This window comes from Narcine bancroftii, chromosome 9 (genome assembly GCF_036971445.1).
Source record: "Narcine bancroftii isolate sNarBan1 chromosome 9, sNarBan1.hap1, whole genome shotgun sequence".
In the NCBI taxonomy this organism is placed as follows: domain Eukaryota; kingdom Metazoa; phylum Chordata; class Chondrichthyes; order Torpediniformes; family Narcinidae; genus Narcine; species Narcine bancroftii.
This window is the reverse complement of record NC_091477.1, coordinates 17,201,913-17,226,647: the sequence shown is the minus strand read 5'-3', so window position 1 is coordinate 17,226,647 and position 24,735 is coordinate 17,201,913. Positions and strand designations below refer to the sequence as shown.

The 24,735-nt window shown below is 38.1% G+C and overlaps 1 protein-coding gene across 1 annotated transcript in view; it reads right to left on the bottom strand.

Annotated features, from left to right (window-relative positions):
• Positions 1 to 24,735, bottom strand: part of LOC138743232 (protein Shroom1-like) — a 58,788-nt gene that overhangs the window by 3,250 nt on the left and 30,803 nt on the right. The window contains exons 3-7 of the mRNA XM_069898204.1: positions 22,875 to 22,942; positions 19,634 to 20,272; positions 13,698 to 14,198; positions 11,395 to 11,527; positions 3,620 to 3,892 (exon numbers count right to left, since the gene is read on the bottom strand). Of these exons, the coding sequence (XP_069754305.1) occupies positions 3,620 to 3,892; positions 11,395 to 11,527; positions 13,698 to 14,198; positions 19,634 to 20,272; positions 22,875 to 22,942 (1,614 nt within the window). The remainder of the gene's footprint in view (positions 1 to 3,619; positions 3,893 to 11,394; positions 11,528 to 13,697; positions 14,199 to 19,633; positions 20,273 to 22,874; positions 22,943 to 24,735) is intronic.

Here is a 24,735-nt window from a genome sequence, read left to right as displayed (position 1 = left end):
CGCTGTAACAACATTGCGCTAACTGCCCACAATTTCAAATGTTGACCCTTCATGCTTTTACTTTTGATTTTTTTCTTTCCTCTTAAACTTGTGAAACCCTTTCCTGTGCCATCCAAAAAATGACACATCTGACAATATAGTAATGTGTGAAAACTAACCAACTTCAGACTGAGTTGTAATCCTGAATATTAAGCACTCTTGTATGCTGAGATCTTCAAGTCTCCAACAGTATTCCCTGACAGACAACAAATTATGCACACGGATTATTAAAAAGTGGATATTTCAACTAAATTGCTCCAATATTAACATATTAATAATGTTCAGTGCATTATGTGACAGAGTACAGGGACAATGAAAAATTTTGAATATAATTTGTTTTACTTGCGTAATCTTGTCATCAGATTTTCAGATCAACTAAACAGTGTTCTGGTGAAGCATTCAACAAAGTCAACAGGTTTCCTCAGTTTGTGCTTTTAAATTTGCCATTGGACTCTGAACGTGTTATATGGCGAGCTCTCCACTGGCCATCGTGTCAGAGGTGGACCAAAGAAGAGGTACAAGGACTGCCTAAAGAAATCTCTTGATGCCTGCCACATTGACCACCGCCAGTGGGCTGATATCGCCTCAAACCGTGCATCTTGGCGCCTCACAGTTCGGCGGGCAGCAACCTCCTTTGAAGAAGACCGCAGAGCCCACCTCACTGACAAAAGACAAAGGAGGAAAAACCCAACACCCAACCCACCAATTTTCCCTTGCAACAGCTGCAACCGTGTCTGCCTGTCCCGCATCGGACTTGTCAGCCACAAACGAGCCTGCAGCTGACGTGGACATTACCCCTCCATAAATCTTCGTCCGCGAAGCCAAGCCAAAGAAGAAAGAAGGACTCTGACACACATAACTCAAATCAGCTAACTCACAGCTGCCAAGCTATGCTTTAAGATGACCTTTTTGTTCATTAATATTGTGGAATGCAGATTGCTTCTCTACAACGAGGCAAGATTTTGAATTTTCTACACTAAGATTCAACATTCCCATTTGTTTTGTATTTTAGAAGAATTTAGACATTCACATGGCTCTGGTGAAGAAACATCAGCTTTGGTCTATTCAACTTCAGATCACCTACAAAGCTGTCGAAATGATGAGAGTTTCTTCTGGCATAAATACTGGCAACACAATTTCATCAAAAACATATCTGCACCACCTCTCTGGCTCTCTTATTTTGTTAAAATGTACAGTAGTATCTTCTTGAAAGTGAAAGTTTTTAAATTTAGCTATAGCACATCTTACCGTGAACTGGAGAAAAAGTATTGCTTTAAAAAAAATGATAGAAGTTATAAATGATGTATCCAGTTGATTTGGAATGCTATTTGATTCATTAAATATACTGACATCAGTTGAACTGATTTTTCAAATCTACACGCACATCACAAAAGTAAATGAGACAAGTTGATACTCATGAATATCATTTCACTCTAAATACACTGCACAATTATGATTTTGCTTTCTGAACACTTTTAGGTGTATTTTATGGATTTTAGGCTGCTAATATTGAAAATCACGTTAATTTTTTTTCCTATAATGTACTTTAAAAAAAATATAACCTTTTTGTTACATCATATTTTAAGACATTGCCCACAAAGCAAGCCGTTTTGTCAGTCCAAGCCTGGGCATGAACTCAGTGCAGGTGATTGGCAAATGTTGTCTAAGAATTGAAGCCATTTAGACATTGTTCAGAATTTTCTTGGCAACTACCGAGCACCAAACTACTTGCTTCAAGGATAAAAAACCATTAAGTGCAACATGCCATTGAAAATTCATTTTCTGCATTCGCACTTGGACGTCTTCCCTGCTGATCTTGGTGGAGTCAGTGATGATTATGATGAGAGGTTTCATCAGGACATTTTTGACCATGGAAAAGCAATATCAGGGCAACTGGAATCTAATGCTGGCCAACTGTTGCTGAAGACTGACACGAGCGGCATCAGATGCTGAGTACAAACTAAAATCAGCAGCAAAACATTTTTAAGTCAGTTTAACTAATGCAACGTGTCAGCGTCATTATGCAATTAAACATGCTGAATTCAATAAAAGTTAATTTAATGTTTCTCCAACTTACTACATGATGCAACAAATCTGAAATTATATTTTGTGTTCAGCTTAAAGTTGCTCAGGAAGCAAACCTTTTGGGAGAAAAAAAATTGTTGTCCAGTGTTTTCAGCTGCTTCTGCTTTCCTGATTGCAATTTAGTTTGGCATCAAGAAAGTATAGTAAGTACATGCTGAGAGTTGAAAATTACCCATATTTTGGAAACCTGAGTAAATGTTTTAGTGTCACTTTTCATGTGAATAAATTTGCCAAAGTGGTGTAGCTAGTGGAGCTGCTGCCTCACGGCCCCAATAACCAATCTGATCACTAATGCGGACTGTGTGGAGTTTGCATGTTCTCCCTTTGACTATATGGATTTTCCACTGGGTCACAGATGAGGGGGGTTAGCATATGAGGAAAGATCAAATCATATGGGACTGTACTTGCTGGAATTTAGAAGAATGAGAGGGAATCTTACCGAAATATAAAATTATAAAAGGCATAGGTTCCCATTGGTGGTGGAGACCAGAACTAGGGGACATTCAAGACCGAGAGGAGGAGGAACTGTTTTTTCCCCAGAGGGTGGTGAATCTGTGGAATTTGCTGCCCGTTGAAGCAGTGGAAGTGACCTTAATAAATATATTTAAGACAAAGCGAGATAGGTTTTTACATAATGGTTATGGGGGAAAGGCAGATAGGTGGAGGTGAGCCTATCATCGAATCAGCCATGATCTCAATAAATGGTGGAGCAGGCTCGATGTGCCAGATGACCGACTCCTGCTCTTGTTTCTTAGGCTCCAGTTTTCTTCCTTGACTCAAAGACAAGCAGGTTAATACCTTGATGAAGGGTTCAGGCCGGAAACATTGGTTATGCATCTTATGATATGATATGCTGGGCCAAAGGATCCATTTATGTGCTGTGAAACTCTGACTTTAGATGTTGCAGCTAATTTATGATACGTAAAAATATCCAAGTGGTGACTTTTATTTTGACATTGCTAGTGAAGATAAATTGTTGATCCTCTTTCTGAATAAAGTTTCATTATCTTTCACATTTAAATAAGTAGCAGTTTGGAGTTTAGTTTAACAGTTACTTGTCAGTGAAATAATCTCCTTGGGAGCCTCGATTAAATGCTCAAGGCTATAGCATTATCCAAACCCACAACTTTTCTGACTCGGATGTCAGGGCATTATCAATTACACTTGGGATACATTTAGCTATTGACACAAGAATTTAATCTCTGGAATAAAGCATTCTTTGTTAAGCAACGCTTTGCTATCCCATCTCCAACAAGGTGTCTCTGCATTTAAACTTTGTTTTCATTTTAGTGCAGAATCCCTGGAAAGTTCTCTTTTGAATTCAAGCCTGCATTACTGTACAGCTAGCCTGGCTAATGTGGTTAGGCTATTCTTGTAAAATGACAAATAAACAAAATTAAAAGATTGGATGTGCATAAAAACACTTTTGGTTCTTTTCTCTTCTGCCAGCAGTAACAAAATGCTAATTACATGCAGTCAGTTTATTGTAACAAACCTTCTCCTCCATATCAGTGGATTCGTTTACTTTGCTCAGGGCACTTTCCACACGGACAAGACGACTTGACAGACAAAGGAGAAGATTCATCACCTTGTCCAAATCCTCGATAAAGGCCTTGTATCTCTTGATTTCATTTGGTTTGCAGACATCATTGATCAAGTCTTCAATGTCTTTACCCAACAAGGTATTCATTTTGATATCTTCATGAAGGCCTACTTTAGCTTCCTGCAGCTTCTGAAGTTTATACCTAAATGTGCTAATTAACTCTTTCTGCAAATCAAAAAGAAAAAAAGATCAACTCCTAACACATACATTTGCCAAAAAAATTCTTTGGAGATATATTGCCCACACTAACCTATCTAATAGGTCCACGCCACCTGCAGTTAAAAAAAAACACCAAAATGCTAGAGGAATTCAGCCGTTCTTGCAGCGTCCATTTGAGATAGATATATTGCTGATGTTTCAGGCCTGAGCCCTTCAAGGAATTAGCAAAGAATAAGCAAGACTGGCTGAGTTTAGATGTTAATGCACAAAACTAGCTCAATGGAAGAGGAGGCCAGACTTCCTATCCAAAATAGGTAGCATTGTGGGTAGTGCAATACCATTACCAAACCCAGGTTCAAATCTGTAAGTAGTTTGTATCTTCTCCCCATGATCTGTGTGGGATTTCTCCAGGGGCTCCAGTTTCATCCCACTCAGAACATGCAGGGTTCACATGTAATTGGACACCACAGGATTCATCGGTGGGAAGGCCCTTCTACCATGCAGTATTATTAAAATAAAAAAATAAAGCAAGCCATCCTTAGAAATGCTTTGACAGCCAGTTAGCAAAGCTTGAATGGTTTGACATACAAAAAATGTTAAAATGCATCTAAATAATGAAAATATTTAAACCAATAAATTATTTAAACAGGAAAATAGTTAAATACATTAATTCTATGAATTGGCTCTTCTTCACAGCTGTTCCTTTCTATTAACATAGACAGAGATATTTTTCTTGTCCAACCTTCCATTGGACATAGGTTAAATGTGCAGATTTAACCTGGACTGATCAGAAGTTGGTGGTCCATTGCTCAAGTACAATATTGAAGTACATTTGTAATAACAGTGGCAAGGACGTCTTAAAAATTTCTGTACTTTATTATTTTTCTTTGCACAAGTGTCCTAGAATTTATAACAGTTATGTGGATGTGTTAGTTGTTCTCCATGGAAGAGCTGGTATTTTTTTTTAAAATCTGGAACATTAATAATTTTTATGTCCCTCAGAGATTAATCATAAATCTAATCTTTGGGAGCTTGGTTAACATTCATTCTTAAGTGGGCAGTTGAAGATTTGAACTCTCAACTTCACATAAACAATCAACTCCTGAGGTCAACATACTTAAAGATACAACAGTGGAGAGAGGGAACATCAAATTAAAGCAGCAGGAAGCACCACTCTACCACCATTTTAACAATCCACCTACCGAGTTTCTGGCAAATGGGCAAGAATAAAATTGGGCTCGGAAATACTGCTTAAAATACATCCCTGAAGGAAGAAGTAATATTGAGTGAAGATGTCTTCTCCTTTACTTACATCATGTATCCATTTATAAAGAACAGATTTTTGATTCAACAAACGTCTTCTCAGATCGCTGCCAAAGTTCAAGCAGGTGTTCATGTTGATGATTAGCAACACAAGGTTTGGAACTACATAGCAACATAGGAATTTCTGGCTAAACTGGTCGTCACACGGTACAAAAATGATGGAGTTGCAATCCAGTTATATTTATCAATTTCTATCAATTAACTCATTGCAGACTCTTGCAAAAAAAAAACATCAGGAGATGGAAAGATTTTGGAACAATATGGTCAGTTACATTTTTCTTCCCATTACTTTTATTACCCCTTATCATCCCAAATTACTTGCAAACCTGAAGAGCAATGCATTTTTTTTTGTAAACAGAAATGCAATTTTCATTTGCTCTCAATGATACTAACACCTTCTACCATCTGTCTATTCTATAGCTTAATAGATTTCTATAAAAATGAAATATCAGGAATAGATTATTTGGTATAACCAATCCACGTTGCCACCTACTCAGCCCTACCTGGTTTCCAGAACCTTTCAAACTCATCTTCTCTATCAGATCTTGAATTTTACTCACTTTCTGGCACACTCACCAACTACTAATGCAGGCACCCCAGGAGAAAAGTGCTTTCACCAGTGAGGCAGAAAGATATTCTGAATTATGGCGTTTCCTTCCCCCAGCCCCCCCCCCCCCCCCCCATTACTGGCTTCTCTAACACAAACTCTTCCAAACACCATTGTATGTTGGAAACATCTATGCAGTTGATCCTGATCTGCAACCAGAAAGTCACCTAAAATGCTGTTCATCCCCTCAATATTTAGCGTAGTTGATATTGATTGCATATTTTGAGTTCTTTTCAATAGGATTCATCTGTTGAGCAAGGGAGAAACCCTCTGTTTGACCATCTGGTGACTGGCAACTTGTGGGACTTGAGTGCCACTACAAAGCATTGGATGGTGTGTTTTTTTTAATGAAGTAGAGTGCACTCATGTATTACTAAATGTCTCAATGCTCATTAGTGTGCAGAACCTGTTCTATTGCTTTAATACTGTCATTTTGACCTACCTCATTGTTTCTATTTATTGTTTCCCCTGATTACTGTATCAGAGGCAATTGGTGGTCCACAAGAAAATTAGGATTTAAGAAACAGTCAGCCAAAATAGCTGAGGTCTCCAGAGATTTGACATCTGTCATGCAGTACAAGCTAAATTAGTTACTATTTTGGCACAATCTTAACATGGACAAAAGCAGAGCAGTTGGAATTGCCCATCATGATAGACATACAAAACAAACTGCTTGTGCAATACATGTGAACTAAAATTTTATGCTCTTGCTGACTGCTTAGTGTAATATTTCATTAGAAACACAGACATAGTCCTGTGAAGTCAGTCTGAGGAATTCTAGTTGAGTAGTCAATCAATCAGGAATTATCAAACAATTAATTCAATTCGTGACAAAATAAAAATATGATAATTCTGCTTCATTCAATCTCCCATTCTCAAAAACTGAAAAGACAAATTATTTTTCCTTGAGACAGCAACTTTTAATGTCTGGGTAGGCAAATACACTTCCTGAATCGTTGGCCTTGTGACTAGTGGGACAAGATTATATCCAACATCCCGAGGTTCATAACTTGTGGCCATTACTCTCCTATTGGTTTGCTGTTAATTCTAACCACTGGAAACTCGTGCATTGATTTCCAGCCACCCACTGAGCAAACCAGCTCACCAAGCAGCTGACTCTCAAGGACACTTGAAACTGGACACAAAGGAAGGATTTTTAATAAAACCAGCAGGCTGAAATATTAATGATTCCAGCCAATTTTCAACAAATCCTTCTCCTACCAGTTTGAAATATATTACAAACAATATATACCACAATTAGGGTAAAACAAGAAAGCCTGCAGACAGCGATTGAAATTAAACAAAACAGTGCTGGAGATGCTCAGCAGGTCAAACTGTGCATTTTATATAGCAAAGATACATAACCAATATTTTGGGCTTGCACCCTTCATCAAGCTATGAATAAAATGTAGACAGGTGACCAAAAAAAATGGTGTTCAAGTCCCCCGCCCCCCCCTCACCATTTTGTTCAGTGTACCTGTCCACATTTTTCCACACCTTGATGAAGGGCTCAAGTCCAAAATGTTGGTTATGTATCTTTACCTTTGCTACACACGGTCCACTGTTTGACCTGCTGAGTTTCTCCAGCATTCTGGTTTATACTTCATACTATAATTAGGCTTGTATGATTTTAATACATGCAAATGTCTCCAGTCTGTGGCAGCTTTTTTAAAATCTGAAAATTTACTTTATTTGAAAACAACATTAAGCTGTTCCATCTTTTGACTCAAGAGCAAAAGAAAATCAGGACATCACCCCACCAAACTTCCCCCTCAAACAAAGAGGCAAGAATGTGATGATGACCTTATTGTGCAAGGAAACCAAAAATCTATTTATAATCCATATAAACTGTGACTATTGCACTGGAAAAAAAACCATCTTTCACATGAGCATATTGTTGCAAGAGGATGCCTCATAAAGGGCTGTAACGTTTAATGCGTCAGTTTCCTTGACATATCCCTTGCCTACTACCCAAAGGCGAGGCTTTAGAATGGTGGTCATCATGCTGGCCATATGTTGTCATTGTGAACATCCTTAACTGTAGCTCTGGGGTACATTTTCTTAAATGTCACTAGATATCGCAATTTGTTACAAGAGGTGAAAGAAAAATCAATTTTCACTTAAGTAGCATCTTTCACCTCCTTTTATGTCCAAAGTTCATTACTGCAAATTAAATATTTTTGAAGCATTGGAATGTGGGAGGAAAAAAAATCTGTCACTTTTGCACGCAACAAGCTCCATCAAAAAGCAACATAATATCTCTACTTAATTCAGATTATATAATAGCAAAATTATTAGCAAACAGACTGGCTGACTGTGTACCAAAAATAGTAAAACAAGATCAAACTGGATTTATTAAGAAAAGACGAACAGCGGATAATGTCTATAAATTTATTAATCTAATTCATCCAGTTCAAGGAAATAAGAAGCCAACAGTGGCTGTTGCTTTAGATGCAGAAAAAGCCTTTGACAGGGTAGAATGGAATTATTTATTCAAAGTATTACAGAGGTTCAATCGAGCAGAAAAATATATTAATTGGATTAAAGCATTATATAATGGACCTTAGGCAAAGGTAACAGTAAATGGATATGTATCAAACCAATTTAAATTAAGTAGGTCAACTAGGCAGGGATGTCCATTATCTCCCTCACTGTTCGCTTTAGCAATAGAACCATTGGCAGAACTGATAAGAACAGAAATTAAAATAAAAGGGATAAAAATAAAGGAGAAGTATAAAATCAGTTTATTTGCAGATGACATCATCGTATACTTAACAGAACCAGAAATATCAATAAAAGAACTACATAAGAAATTGAAGGAATATGGAGAAATGTTGGGGTACAAGATCAATGCAAATAAAGTGAAGTGATGCCAAGAGGTAATGCGGATTATACAGAATTTTAAAAAGAATCACCATTTAAATGGCAAACACAAGCAATCCAATACCTAGGTATTAGGTTAGATAATAATTTAAGCCACTTGTACAAATTAAATGATCAGCCACTAATAAAGAAATTGTATTCCTCGAACTTGCTGAAAGTTGCTGGTATGATATAAAAGCTCACCAGTATTGCATCATTTACTCAATATATGGAAGAAGATTCACTTACAAAGGAAAAAAAAACAAAATACCAGATACCAAAATTATTATTGACACAAAATCAGCTAATCCCTTTTACAATAGATAACCTTTCCTTTAGAGAATGGGAGAGAAAAGGAATTAAAAGAATAGAAAATTGTTTTTTGGGAAATAATTTATTAACATTTGAACAAATGTACAAATATGGAATAACTCATGGTACTATGTTTGCATACCACCAACTGAAAGCCTACTTAAAGGATAAATTGGGAAACAGACAGATTACCAGAAGGAAGCAGCTTTGAATATGTGATTACAGAAACAATGATAATAAAAAAGATTTATAACCAACATGTACATCAAGCTGCAAGAGAAGGAAAATGATGAAATAAGCTATAAACTCAAACAAAAGTGGGAAAAAGATTTAAACATAAAGATAAAAAATGAAACATGGGAAAAGTTATGTTCTGGAACTATGAAGAATATAATAAACACGAGGTTACGCATGATACAGTATAATTGGTTACACAGGCTATACACCATGCCCCAAAAGTTAAATAAATGGGACCCAACAGTATCAGATAGATATTTTCGCTGTAAGAAGGAAACGGGAACAACAGCACATGCAATTTGGTCATATGAGACAGTGAAAAAGTTTTGGGAAGACCTAAATCAGGTATTAAATAAAATCACAAAAAACAACATACCAAAAAATCCAGAGATCGATCCTCTAAGTAATATAAGAAGTAAAGAATTAAAAAGATTTATATGATAGTCTTAACTGTAGCAAAAAAATGTATAATGTCAACTTGGAAATCAGAAGAGAGCCTGAGAGTACAGCAATGGTACATAGAAATGAATAAATGTATTCCATTGGAAAAAATAACAATTTTTTTTTTAAAGTCACATTATTTGAACAAATTTGGGAGCTGTACATGGAACATAACAGAGGGGGTTTGCCTTGGACCTCCACCCCCTAAAATGATAGAATGAGAAGACGACGAAATGAACTGATCCATTGTGTAAAAGTAGATGACACAATTTTCTTGTTTATTTTCATTGTGTGATGACATTGTTTAATGGTTTTATTGTATTGCATATGTTGAATGTTTATTGGTTTTGGAGGGGGGAGGGAAGGTAGGTTGGACAAAAGGGGAGAAAATGCCACTGAGCATATTTAAGAGGGAAATGTTTGTATGTATTTTGGTTGATAGGGTTCACAGTGTGAAAAATAAAAAAAATATTTTAAAAAAGCAACATAATAACAGCTAAATAATCACCTATTAGAAATTTTGAGCAATTATTGTTGGCTATGACATTGGGGTGAACTTCCCCTGCACCAGGACTTGACCACATCCCATTAGAAAAATCACATCTCTGATGTGAAGTGTTCTCCTCCCCCCCCCCCCCCACCCACCCCATCACTACTTGTATAGTTGATTCTCTGACTGCGCATGGTGTCCTCAAGATGACTGCAGTGGAGTGGAGACAGTTGCTCACCTTTTTGCTGAATGCGGATTTTCAAACACTGTGTGTCACGGTTCATCCTCAGCAGCAGCGTAACAGCGGCTTCTCTGATCTATGGGCTGTTCCAGGAGATGCACACGGAGTTAGACCATCAGGACTGCTGGAAGACCATCAACTGGGTGAAAGAATCACTTCAGTCTGCCCAAAATTGGTTGGTCTTTCAGTACATGGAAATGTTGGTGAGAGAATGCTGCCGACTAGAACATTCCAGGCTGCAGGAGTATGTGCTGAGGGACACACTGAAGCTAGGGGCAGCCAACGCAAGGGAGCTGTGAGGAAGGATTACAGTCTAGAGTCCTCCCATTACCAGGCATTGACAGCTGACCTGAGATAGAGAGAAAGGCCCTCAAACAACTGGGGGGGGGGGGGGGGGGGGGAGGGGAAAGTAATGACAAGATGCCTGGTAATGGTGTATTTAGAGAACAAATGTAACAATGTACATTGATGGAAATGTATAGATATGATTGACACTATGGGTGTGAAAAGACTTTGAATGGTTTTCTTTTTTGTAAATAATTTATTGTGGAAAAGAAGTCTTTTTGGAAAAAGAAAGGTTAATTCTCCGGCCTTGGGGTTAAAAATAGAAGCTACCTATATTGGCAATGAATGAGGCCAAGGACAGACCTGTCACGTTAGGAATAGTTGGAAGAGTTCAAATGGTTGACCACATGAGTCTCAACTTTTCATCTCTTCACCTACTCCTGTACTTTAAAAAAAAATTTTCTTCCCTCCCCTTTTTAGAGGTTTCTCCCTCTACCTCTCTCTCCACCTCCCACACCTCTGCACCCCTTCCCTAGATTATTTGCCGCCATATATATGCAATTTCAACATCATCTTAATCTTGAAAAAGGGGTCAAACCCAAAATATGAACTGAGCATTTTTATCCTTGAATGCAATTTGGCCTACTGAGTTCCTCCACCAATTCTTTGTGCTCTACAAAGAACCTGGATCTTCATAATGTAACACTCACCTTTTTTTCTGTGACATCACTTGAAGTGTCCCCTCTCTCTTTGTTGATATTTTGCATCAGATTAATGTTGACAGGTACTTTAGCTTGAGTGTCAGGTTCTAGCAAGGATGGGAATTGAACATCCTCCTTCTCTCTAATGAAAAGAAATGGGAAACAGGAAAGGAAAGTCTTCCCAGCAGGTGCATTGATATTGCAGAAATTTACAGCATCTGCTAAGTTGACAGTGTTCCATTTTTATCTTTGAGGATTCTTTTATTAACAAGGGACTATATGATGCAATATCTTGGTTGCAGCACTAAAGTCCATGTTCAAATCCTCCCCAGACTCTGTGACAAGGTTTCCCCACACAGGATACTCAAAAGTCATGGGTGAATTGATTTGAAATCCCCTAATCCTTTGTTGAATAAGTATGACACGGATCATAAATCTACTGCTAAATCAGCAAATATTTATTCTCACACAGGGGGAAAAATAGGTTGGCATTTCTTTTGGGATGAAAGATAAGCCTACAGCTCTCACTTCTGTTGTCTCAACCTGAATTTAATATTTAGCACGTTAACAGGCCCTTTTACCCCATGACCCAATGTCGTCCAATTTCACCCAATGGACCTACAACCCAAGTATGTTTTGAATGGTGGAAGGAAATTGGAGGACTCTGAGGAAGCCCAGGCAGAATGGGGAGAATGTACGAACTCCTTACACACAGCCCTGGATTTGAACCCCAATCGCTGGCGCCGTAACAACATGTTAATCCACCAGGGCCAATTTCCATTCAAGGTATTAAGTGTGCACTTTGATCCATTAAAGTGTATGAGGATATGAGGAAGATTATGATAAACTTTGATGAGAGGGTGAAGGTCAAATTATATCCTGACTGTTATGTAAATATTACTGAGGCTACTTTGTAATCGAGTTCCTTTCTTTCCTATATTTTTAACGATTAAAAGAAGTTAGGAGTGATTACAATTATCATACTGTACGTTCATCTGCTGCTTCTAAGATCATACAGTCCTTCTCTCACCAAAGTGTTTTGAAGGCTAGTTCCTAAATCTGAAATTTACTTGAGATCATGTGTGAATTTTTCAACACAAGTACTACAGTTCTCTCCCCAAATAAATATTAGCTGTAGCCTGCACATCAACAAGAATTCATACTTATGCAGAATCTTTAATGTGCCAACAAGGCTCATATTGCTTGAAGTAAAACACAAAGATCTGTAGAAGGTAAATCTGGTTTTTTTTGAAGGTAAATCTGGTTGAAGTTAAAAAAAAAATCACCAAGTTGGAAAAATTCAGCAGGCATCCGAGCAAAAGAGTAAATGGTGGGGGTTTGGGGGTTGGGGGGGTGGGTGGATGAGCAAAACAAGAGGTGATATTGCTGGAATTTTGCAACTTAATTACAGGATGGAATTAGGCCATCACCACACTGCATTAACAGTCAACATCCCAGTTCTACTGGTCAAGAAGTTGAAAACCAGCAGTTGTTAATATTGATAAAACATTCTCCATTGCAATGTTTTATTGATTCAGTCACTCTCTTTATATTATCCCAAACCAGGGAAACCCATAGCTCGAGAATCAATTATATATCTCAAGAATAGACTTTTCTAGAGAAACAGTTAATACAGGTTATTGAAGAAAGGTTAAATGCTATTTATCTGATCTGGGAATGCTCTTTGATGACATGAATGTTGGATAATGTAAAACTATTCACATTTACATGGTACCATTCTCAGAGCAACATGAGTTAGTGCCACGTTGTTAAAATGCCAGAGATTGGGACCGGAGTTCGAATCCTATGCTGTGTGGAAGGAGTTTATATGCTCTCCCCGTGTCTGCATGGGTTTCCTCCCACCCTTCAAAATGTATCAGGGGTTTAGGTCAATTGGGGTCATGGACCAAAAGGGCCTGTTACCCTGCTGGATATCTAAATTTAACATTTAAAAATCTCATAGGCAAAAGATTACATTGCAAAATATAACATCTTTATCTACAGTTCTCTCATCTTGACTTTATATTGATGCAACTTTCAACCTATCAAAAGGCAGAAATTGAGGCCAATGTCAGTCAATTGCTTTATGACAAGTTTCACAAAAATTTTAAAAAAAAACATACTTTTGGGCCCAGATTGGCAGATCTACTCCACTAGTATCATCTCTACCATCTCGAAATTGGAGACCAGGCAAAACTGTTGCTCATGCCCTGATTCATTCCAAACTCCAACTATCCATCATTCTCATTCCTCTACAGTATTTACAACCACCCCCCCCCAAAAAAAAACTTGTATGCACTCATTTTACTCACTTTCTCTTAGTTTCTCTCTCCGTTGTCTGAATGTTCAATTGGTCCCTCCTCTGACAAGCCTCGAGCACCAATGTATCCTCCTGAAACAACCCTTGCACATGATCCATTATGGTTTTCGTAGTGGGGTTGGGATCCAGGATATCAGTTAATGAACGATCCACTTCTAAGATTTCCTTCACTAATTTCTCCATTCTTCGCTCTTCAGGGGACTTCATCTTCAGTCTCAGTTGGACTGTATTCCTCGAACTTGCTGAAAGTTGCTGTGATGTCCCTTTTGTGTGACTTTGATTGTCTTTAACCAGCAATGCCTTAGTGCTCTCACTTTTGACTTCAGATTTTGCAGCAGGTGATGAAGAGGCCAGCAATGGATTCTCAGGGCTGCTGTCTGAACAAAGAGGAAAAGAAGCTTCGTACACTTGCCTATCCTTTTTGTAATGTTCTGTGTCATTTGTGATTGGATTCATCTGAACAAAATTTACCAACGATGGCGAATTAATTTTGCTAGAAGAGAAATAAAATTAAAGTCATTCCTGTGAGGTAAGATGAATTGGGGAAAGAATATCAGATTTTCAATAGAATAATGAACTTCTGGTTGGTGTAGAAAATCCCTCCTCTATGCCACCAAAGGTATAATTGAGAAATAGAGGGAAAATATGCTGGGAAAAGAATTTTGCAAGGATATTCTTGCACAATAAGATACAGACCAGTTATTGATATGGGCAAAAAAATGGCAGATGAAGCTTAATCTGAACAAGCGTGTTGTACTTTGGAAGGTCAAATGCAAGGGAAATACATAGTCAACGGCAGGATTCTTAAAACCATTGATCTAAGGGTTAACTAAGCTCCTCAATAGTAGCCACACAAGCGGACAGGGTGGTAAAGAAAATATGTGGTATGTTTATTTCATGTTACAGTTTGATAAAACTTTGGGTAGGCCACATTTAGAATACTGTATACAACTCTGGTCACCCCATTATAGGAACAATGTGAGGGTTTTTGGAAAGAGTACAGAAGGGGTTTACCATAATGTTGCCTGGTTTAGGAGGCATAATGGGGAGATGCTGGACAAACTTTTTTTTCGTCTCCAGAGTGAGGGAGGCTGAGGAGAGACATGATACAGGTTTAGGTAATGACGAGAGACATGGATAGGGTGGACAGTCCAAATCTTTCCTCAAGGTAAAGCATCACACACTAGAGGACATGTCATTAAGGTGAGAAGAAGGAAGTTTAAGGGCCCATACTTTTTCTTTTAAAACAGAATGGGAGGTGCCTGGAACAGACTGCCAGGAGGAGGGTGGAGGAAAATACAATAACTTTCAAGAAGCTTCTAAAAGACACACAAAGATTAAGAGAATGAAAGGCTATTGATCGTTTGCAAAAAAAAGTTTTACTTTGATTTGGATAACATATTCGGCACAGGCATTTGGGCTGAATAGCCGGTTCCTGTACTACACTCTACGAGTTAACTGGCAGATCCTTGGAAAGCAGATGTTTAAATAGATAAAGCCATTCTCACCCACTGGTCATCCATCCTGAAGTGAGAGCCAAGAGGCATGGTCTCTTTCAGAATCTCTTAAGGATATTTAATACAGCAGCCTCTTCTACCTCCTTGGGCAGAGAATTCCACAGTTTCACTACTCTCTGAGAAAAGCAACTCCTCCCCATCTCCATCCTAACTCCTCTCTCCCAAATCTTCTATTTTTCTTTCCAAAACAGATGACCTTGCATTTACCAGCATTCTATTTCTTCTGTGTGAATCTTGTCTGTTCACTCACTGCAGACTCCAAATCCTCAGCTTGTGTTCCTCATCATCTGATCTGTTAAACCTGTCTCCACATACGCTTCGTCTTGCACCTCACTCCTCCCCCAGCTCCTCTTTGAAAACTGTAACCTCTCCACTCTTCTCCTCCACCCCCAACTCCACCCAGTTCTGGGTAAAATCTTATTTTTTTAAAAATTTAGACATACAGCTTGGTAACAGGGCATTTTGGGCCCATGAGTCTGTGCCGCCCAATTTACACCCACTTAACCTATACCCCTGGTCCATTTCGAATGGTTGGAGGAAACTGGAGCCCCCAGGGAAAACCCACACAGACACTGGGAGAACTTACAAATTCTACAGACAGTGCAGGATTTGTTCCTCAGTCGATCGCTGGCACTGTAAAGGTGTTGCGCTAACTGCTACACCAATCATGCTGCCCAAAAGGTCACCATTTCAGAATGTTAATTGCTTGTCTGGCTGAATTCAGTTTTTGTCCTGAGTACAAGTTTTTCAGAAACTTTTAAAACACTAAACCGGCAAATAGACTAGAAGTAAACCAAACAGATTCAGCTAGTAAATAAAAAGTCGATAATGTTAATTTAAAAAAAAATATATTTATAGCTCATGAGAAGCCAATTCCAGCCATTTAAACCTGTGACACCCAATTACACCCAAATTAACCTGCAACCCCATAGGTTTTGAAGGCACTCACCACTCTGTAAAAATTGCCCTGCACATCTCTTTTAAATTCCACCTCTCCACCCCAATACTCAATGCCCTCTGTTAAATGAAAACCGATATGTATGCCCTATTAGTCCATGCTAATTAATTGTACTGATTAATGATAATCCATTTCATTGATTAATTCCTTGCAGTGCTGTCCACTTCGCATCCTTCTCCCCTCCCAACCCACTTTAAAAAGGAACATGGATAAAATAAACCTGTTTTAATTTAGAGGAGCATGGGAAACAACATCTGAGGGAGTAAAAACAGCATGAGAAATGAGTGCTGGCAAGGTTAGAAGACAGGCCATTGGCAAGTTTAAACAAGAGCTTTGTTTCTACAAAGAGCCAGAGAATTGAAAAATTTCCTTCAGTGACAGTAAAATAGGAAATAATGAGAAGATTTAAGACTGCAATGTCAAAGTTTGATCATTTTCATTGAATTGCCTATCCCCAACAGTGGGGTTTATAATTTTAGCTCCATGGAAATTGGAATCAGAAATTTATCTAGTGCAGAAGGAGCCCATTGAGATCGTCATATCCACACTTTGTAGAGCTATCCAGCTCCAAATTCTTTTTAAATGTATTGAGAAATTCTGCCACTCTGACCCTTCCCCTGCAGTAAATTCCAGACATCCATTATTGCTGGTTTAAAAAAAAACATTCTCCTCCTCTCTTCTCTAATCCTTTTACCATTTATTTTAAATCTATGGTTTTACTCCCAGTTAAACCAGATTCTTCCAATTTATCATGTCTAGCTTTCTTTCTTGGAATAATATTTTTATTGAGTTTAACATACAACATAAATATAAAATTGACAATTACATAATAATTCATTTGTATACAAGTACACATGCACAGAAAAAAGCCAATGGAAAAAAAAGTAGACAAAACTACATCAAAAAAATGCTTGTAATATCCCAACAAACAATTGATTAAATTGATCCATGCAACCATGCTAAGCCCATTTATTAAAATAACTTGTGAAGAATAGGAAAAAATATAAAAACTAAAATTAAAAACAAACACTAATACTAATCTAACCCCTCCCTCAAATCAAGGTTACTTTTAAAATTAAATAAAAGAGAAATCAATAATGTGGAACCACTGGCAACTCCCAGAGAATGGGCAAAGAACTACCAGGACTTTCAATAATTATTAATCCTTCCAATTATAAAAAAATTCAAAGAATGGGGCCTACAATTTCATAAATTGAAACTTTCTATCTTTATTATATCTATTTTTCTCTAAACAGAAATAGGACATTATGTCATACAAACACTGTGTATGAGTAGGGGATGAATCATCTTTCCATTTCAATAAAATTGCTCATCTGATTATCAACGTGGTAAAAGATAGAACTTTTTTCCTGAGACACCAATATATGTTTATCTGGATCAGGAGAAAAACCAAACAAAGCAATTAATGGGCGAGGTTCTAAATTAATCTCAAGAACCATTGATAAAGTTTTGAAAATATATTTCCAGAATCTCTCTAACAATCCCAAAACATTTGGATCAAGGAAGCTTCAAAAATTTTACATTTCTCACCCAATGGATCCATATAAACATAAAAGCAAGATCATTTGTTTGGACATACGAGTTCTGTGTACCACCTTAGATTTTAATAAGCAGTGTCTTGGACAAAATGAGGAATCATTAATCAAGCTAAGAGTAGAGCACCAATCTTCGTCTAAGAATGTTAAATTCAAATCTCATTCCCAATCATTTTTAATCCCTGCCATGGGAACTGAATTTAAATCCAATAAATTTTTATAAATACATGATATCAATCCACCATGAAAGTAAAACCATAAATTTGATCAAGAATATTAGCATTGGAAATTCATGGAAAATCTGAAAGCATCAACTGAGCAAAATGTCTAATCTGTAAATATCCAAAAAAGTATCTATTGGAACCAGTAAATTTAGTTGATAATTGTTCAAAAGAGGCAAAATGATTTTGAATAAAAAGATCATTAAAACTTTGAATACCTATTCTATGCCATTCCTTAAAACATGTGTCCAACAAAGGCAGTTGAAAAAGATGGTTGTCTATAATTGGATTAAGCAATAAAAACCATCGATTCCGAAGAATTTCCTAAATTGGGCCCAAATTCTCAACCTATTTCTCAATAACAGATGTGTAATTTTGGAAAAGGAAAATGGTCAAAAAAAATCCTAAAATTGCCAACATTTGAAGAACTGCAATTCCATTTCTACCCAAGAGGGGCAACTATGTTTCTTATATTATACAGGTACTTCCTGACTTACAACCATAATTGGGACTGGAGAATTGGTCATATCTCAGAATGGACACAAGTCAAAATTGTGTGGAGTAATTCAGTTTTATTTTTCATCATACATTTGACGATGACAACTTAAAGCTTCCTGAATTTGTTGACTACTCTTGTCAAATCTTTTCACATTCTGGTCCATGCTTACCTTTTTAGTCAGCATTCCGGGGTCCCAGGGCTGGGTGCCACCATCTTGATTCCTGTTCACATGCATGTGCCTTCAGTGGGTTCACATATTGGAGTTCGGTTGGCACATACATGAGAGTTAAATGCCTGATGATATTGAAATCACATCCTGAACTCTCACACATGCACCAACTGAACTCCATTACATGCACAGTAGCTTCATATACTAGAGTTCAGTTGGCACATGCATGAGCCTTCAGTGGGTTTGTGCATTGGGATTTTGTTGGCACGTGCACAAGAGTTAAGTGCCCTGATGATATTGAAATTGCATCCTTAACTCTCACGTATGTGCCATCCGAACTCCAATACCTGAACATGCGCCTACTAAAAGACTTGCATATTTGCACAGATATCAAGATGGCCCTGCCCAGCTCCAGGACTTCAGAATGCTGACTAACAAGTACACACATTTTGGTTCTTACATTCCCTGTATCCCTGTTATAGTTTGTGAAATATAAGATAAACCATGTAAATTTTATATATATTTAAAATTCACTCGTGTGTGTGGATGGTCATAAGGCGGGGAGTACCTGTACACCTCAATTAAATCTTTTCTGTTCCCAACAAAATAAGCAACATTTTTTCCTACAGCTAAAATGCTACAGTCCTGGTAACCCCCTTATACATCTCTTCTGGCACTCTCCTACATTATCACAACCTTCACATAAAATGCCGACAGAAAATTCTGCAATCTACAGTGTTTTAGATTTGCAATTTGCATTCATCTTCTCTATGTATCCAATGTTCATTATTACAATTTAAAGTAGTACATCGAGCTGACTTTTCCCAAAGTTCGATTAGCTAAATTTTATTTTAATTTCTCGTCAAATCGTGATAGGTGCAAGACTGAAGAAGGTACATTATTTCATATGTTTTGATCATGATCCTTGCTTTCCAATTATTGGGAAAGTACCTTTCATACCTGGTCTTTAGGTATGATCTACTTTGATTAAAATAAGTGTTGCCTTACCTCAATGTTCGTTCAGTCACTTCAATTTCCTTGTTCGCTGCTATTTTTAGGGATGAAGATTCAAACATATTTTTTGGATGCCGTTGTGAGGGGTTGAATTGAATACAAGTGCTGTTGGAGGCCAAGCAAAGATCTGTGCCATTATTTTCTGAGATCACATCTTCCTGGCCAGAAAGGAAATATGTCCAATCTCCCAATTTTCTGGGTGGTAAATGTGGAGATGGGGATATAGGACCAAGAGTTTCTGCACTATATGAAATGGAACAAGACTTAGTCATGTCTGAACCCCTCTCAATCACAGTAGCAGCTGCACTCTGGGTGGTTTGTGGCTTGCGGATGTGGCTCTTTAATTTAATCCAGTTTTGATTGGAAGGCAGCAATTTTGGTGGAGTTGTGAGTGCTCGGTTCAATGCGTTCTTCAGTTCAGTTGGCCCACCATCAGCAACTAAGGAGAGTTGGTCAAAACTTCTGCTCAGTCGTGTGGTTGCTTTGCCAATTGACAGCTCTGCCTCATTCATTGATTTTCCCCTTTGTCTTTCAAATCTGTTTTTGCCGAGTGCCACATTTACATGTTTGTTATGACTATATTTCCAATTAGCTCCTGTTTCAGTTGCAGACTTGATTTTGGCAGTACTGGGTCTGAAAAGGAATATTTTAAATAGAAATGAAAATACAGATCGAGACTGCACAACTCATACAATTGACAAGAAACAAATACAATTGAATTACTCATGAATACCTTTCATGTGAAATTGACAGGTGAAATATGGTAACCATCTCTCCAAAAAGTGCTGGAAAGAAATAACCCTTTAGCTTTTCTTTCCAGTGTGCCAAATCCTTGAATGTTTCCCTCATATCTCATAACAACCAAAACAAGGAACAGAATTCAATGCAGCACGACCCAAAACCTGTTCTGCGGAATTACAGCTCGCACCTTACTGTTTGACTACATCCTCTACACTGATGCAACATCAAAAATATTCATCCACAAATTTTCAAATGCTTTTCAAGTGATGGAGTTATAGAAAACAAGATGTCTTCCCGAATTTCCTATGAATGCCATCATGAAACAATAATCTCCAATTACAAGAGACACTTTAAGAGTCATCCCAAGGGGTGAGCGGCATCAAACAACTCTTCATCCTGGGCGACGCCATTGCTGTTTCCCACAATTTTATTCAAACAGCTGCTATGAGCAAAGCACAACCAAAGCACTCCACTGGCTGAGTATTTGCTCCCATTTTCAGGTTTATGTGTCATTTCAGAGAACATTTACAATTTTAACCTATTTAGCACAAACTAGAAGGGCCAAAGGGTCTATTTCTGTGCTGTAATGTTCTATGGTTCTATTATTTTATACTTATTTTAATTTTTAAAATTTATTTTCCTCAACTATTTTTTTGCCGGTTGCTTGAATTCCAGATACTAGAGATTGTACTGTAGTTTTTCCACTAAAAATTAGGTTTAGGGGTACATGAAGAAGGCAGACTCACCCAGACAAGAAAGTGACCAGAGCTCCTCCCAATTCTTTCTTTAATAAATGGGTCAAGTGACAGCAGTTCTAACATGGAATAAGCCATAATCATAGAGACCGCAGGCCTGGACTCTGCTAAAGGTCATCACTTTCATTATTACAATTTCTTTTGGCTTATTCAGTAGAAATATTTCATAGCCTGTCCATTTTACAATTAAAACTGTGGTTGTGTACTCAGACTGTCCAAGTAATAGAAATACCTGACATGTTTGCATTGCAGTACATTCACAAACACATTAGAGCACAAGAAATAGGAGCAGGAGTAGGTTATCCTTCCTGTCGAGCCTGCTCTGCCATTGAATGGGATTATGGCTGATCTGATTATAGGCTCATCTCCACCTACCTTCCTTTTCTCCATATCCCTTAATTCCCTCACTATGTAGAAATCTATTCAACCGTGCCTTAAATATATTTACTGAGGTTGCCTCCACTGCTTTAATGGACAACAGATTCACCACCCTTTGGGAAAAGTAGTTTCTTCTCATCTCAATTTACCATCCTGAATCTTAAGGCCTAGTTCTGGTCTCCACTACCAATGGAAGTAACTAATCTACCTCAATCTTTTCTAATTTTATACATTCATTATTTTATAAATTTCTATAAGATCCCCTCTCATTCTTCTAAATTCCAATGGATGACTCAATCTTTCCTCATAGGCCAACCTGGTGAACTTCGTCTGCAGTACCTCCAAAGCCAGTACATTCTTCTAATGAAACTTTTAAATCAGAAGTAGTATTTCTTTGGGACATTGTTGGGAGTGGGGTTTAGTTGTGAGAAGCAGTGGAGAGTGGAAATCATGGAGTGAATTACCAATTCTAATTTTTTTCTACAGTCATTGCCTGGTGTGCTGAGGATTTTCCCCAATTTACAAATTTTGTCAGCACTGGACAATGCTTTAAAAGTCACATCAAAACAAAGATTTTTTTTTTCTCTCACCAGTATCTGGACACTTCTTCCATATTCTCTCCATTGGTTGGACTTAATTGGGGTAGAGGGAACGAGAGAAGTAATTTGGAGATGATCATTGCATCTTACCTGCTTACTGTCCCCTCCAACCAGATGGCATTAACTTCAACTTCTCTAGGTTTCGTCAACCCCACCCCCTTTTTACACCATCACCTTTCCCCAGCTCTGTATCTCACTTCCCTTTTCCCTCCATCTCCTTTCACAAAGTCAAAATCCATTCTCATCTCTCCTCTTATCATATTAACAACTTTTGTTTGTCTGGATTTCTCCCCTCCCTCCCCCAGCCAGATTTGGCTTTATTCTGACCCTTCTGTTCTCCGCTTATTTTTTGCTTATTCCTTGAATAAGACAGTTGCATTGGGAGAGTGAAGATGAAAGACATGCACCAGTTCCAGAAATGATAATTAAAGAATAGGAGCCTATTTAGGTACTCTGAGTACTGCCATGCTCAGACTTCAAGGAGAAGACATGCAGTTTCTCTTTGAATGACAAATGTTCTGGCTGCTGTTTCTCTGTTGCAAAGGCAAAGTGTCATAGGAATTGCTTCGTTTAGTTTCCAGTCAAAGAGGGATTGTTTCCCTTGTAGCAACAATATTGAGCTTAGAAGTGAGGTTGGACCAGGAAGGCTTTGTCAAATGGATGGGTCCATTCACCTCAGTTCTGGGAACACCATGTTGGAGCTACATACCCTCGACTCACTTTTATGAATTGCATTCCCCATCCCACCCCCACGTCACTCACCTGGGATCGTTATTATTGTAATCAATTTCTCTCAATGTCTCAGAGTCCAGGTCAGGAGCTAACTCATTCTGCAATAGAAAAATACTTCAAAAAATCATAGAGTCTTCATAAATGTTAAAAGACACATGTAATATATATGAGGCTATGACTCATGCAGTGTCTTTCTCCCACATTACTGCTGGCATAGGAGGCTATTAAAGTTGATGGCAGCTCATGTAATCCTATTCTAAGTTTCCCTGTAGTCTATTCTCATCACATTCCCACCAGACTCTACCACTCATCTGCACTCTAGAGGGAAGTTATTATTTATTTATTCATTCATTTAGACATACAGCACATTAACAGGCGATTTTGATCCACGAGACTGCTGCCAAATTTACACCAAATCAACCTACACCCCCCCCCAGTACTTTTCAAATGGTGGGAGGAAACTGGAGCCCCCAGAGAAAACCCATGCAGGTACAGGGAGAACGTACAAACCCCTTACTGGCAGCGTGGGATTCGAACCCCGGTCCTGATCACTGTAAAGGCATTGTGCTAACCGCCACGCCAACTGTGCTGCCAACTTAGTGGCCAATTAACCAACCAGCCTGTAGTTTTTTAGGATGCGGGAGGAAATTGGAGTACTTGGAGAAATCAGCAATCAGGATTGGACCATGCTTTCTAGCACCCTACTCGCTACACCACTCTGAATATTAAAAAAAAACTACATAGACGCATTGAAGTTTTAAAAAAATTACAAGGATGCTGCCAGAACCTATCAGGGAAGTTAAACATCTTGGTGCATACTTCTGCAGGAAACAGCAGCTTCGTTAAAATTCTGAACAGTTTGGAGAAGACAGATATGGAGAGAATTATTTAACTTGTGAGGGAACCCAAGAACAATGGGAATAAAGACAAGCTATCAATAAGTGGTAAGGGAAATAAAGACAATCCCCTTGCAGTTAGAGTGGTTAGGATATGGTAATTTGTGAAAGGCAAGTTGATGCATACTGGAGAAAAAAGGGAGAGGAAGATGTGTCAAGCAGCGTAGGTAGAAATATTGTCTCTCTTTAAACCTTGAAAACAAATTTTGTAACTAAATGCAGAACGATTTGTGGTTTTTCCAAACAATATTAAATTTGTTCTTCAAAAAGAGTGTGTCATGGTTGCATATTTACATGGGCCAGGAGTAGAGATGGTTGCTGCCTGTAATGTATCTGGGGTGTGATGAGTTATATTATATTTTATATTACATATAAATGTTTTTTTTTAAAGAGATAGATTGTTGGGGGTTTAGATTGTGGCCATTAGCCCATTCCATGCACTCAACACTCTCTGCATCACCACTAACACTTCACATCTGATTTAAAATGCAAGAGCTTTGCTGAAAGTGAGACACTGAGGCACCAAGTGCCTTTGCAAAGACAATAAAAACTACTTTGGAAGTGTTTTGCTAACTTAACTTCAAAAGCAGGTAAAAATGAAATAGTCCATACTCAGAGGCTGATAAGATCTTTCAGAGACTGGGTCTGGAGCCCGGCAGGAAGGTCATGTGGTTTTTGCAAAGAGAGAGACCTCCATACTGTCCACAACACCCCCAACAGGGGGTGTCCACCTTGGAGAGTGTTGAACTTCAAATGACTGGCTTAAAAAAACAGCTGGCAGATCTATTGGCGTAGCCAACAGGGATTTCCGAGGAATTATCATCAGTAAACTTTCTAATCCATTCCTCTACTTCTTCATCCAGGTCATTTATAAAAATCATGAAGAGGAAGGGTCCCAGAACAGATCCCTGAGGAACACCACTGGTCACCAATCAACATGCAGAACATGACCCATCTACACCCACTCTTTGCCTTCTGTGGGCAAGCCAATTCTG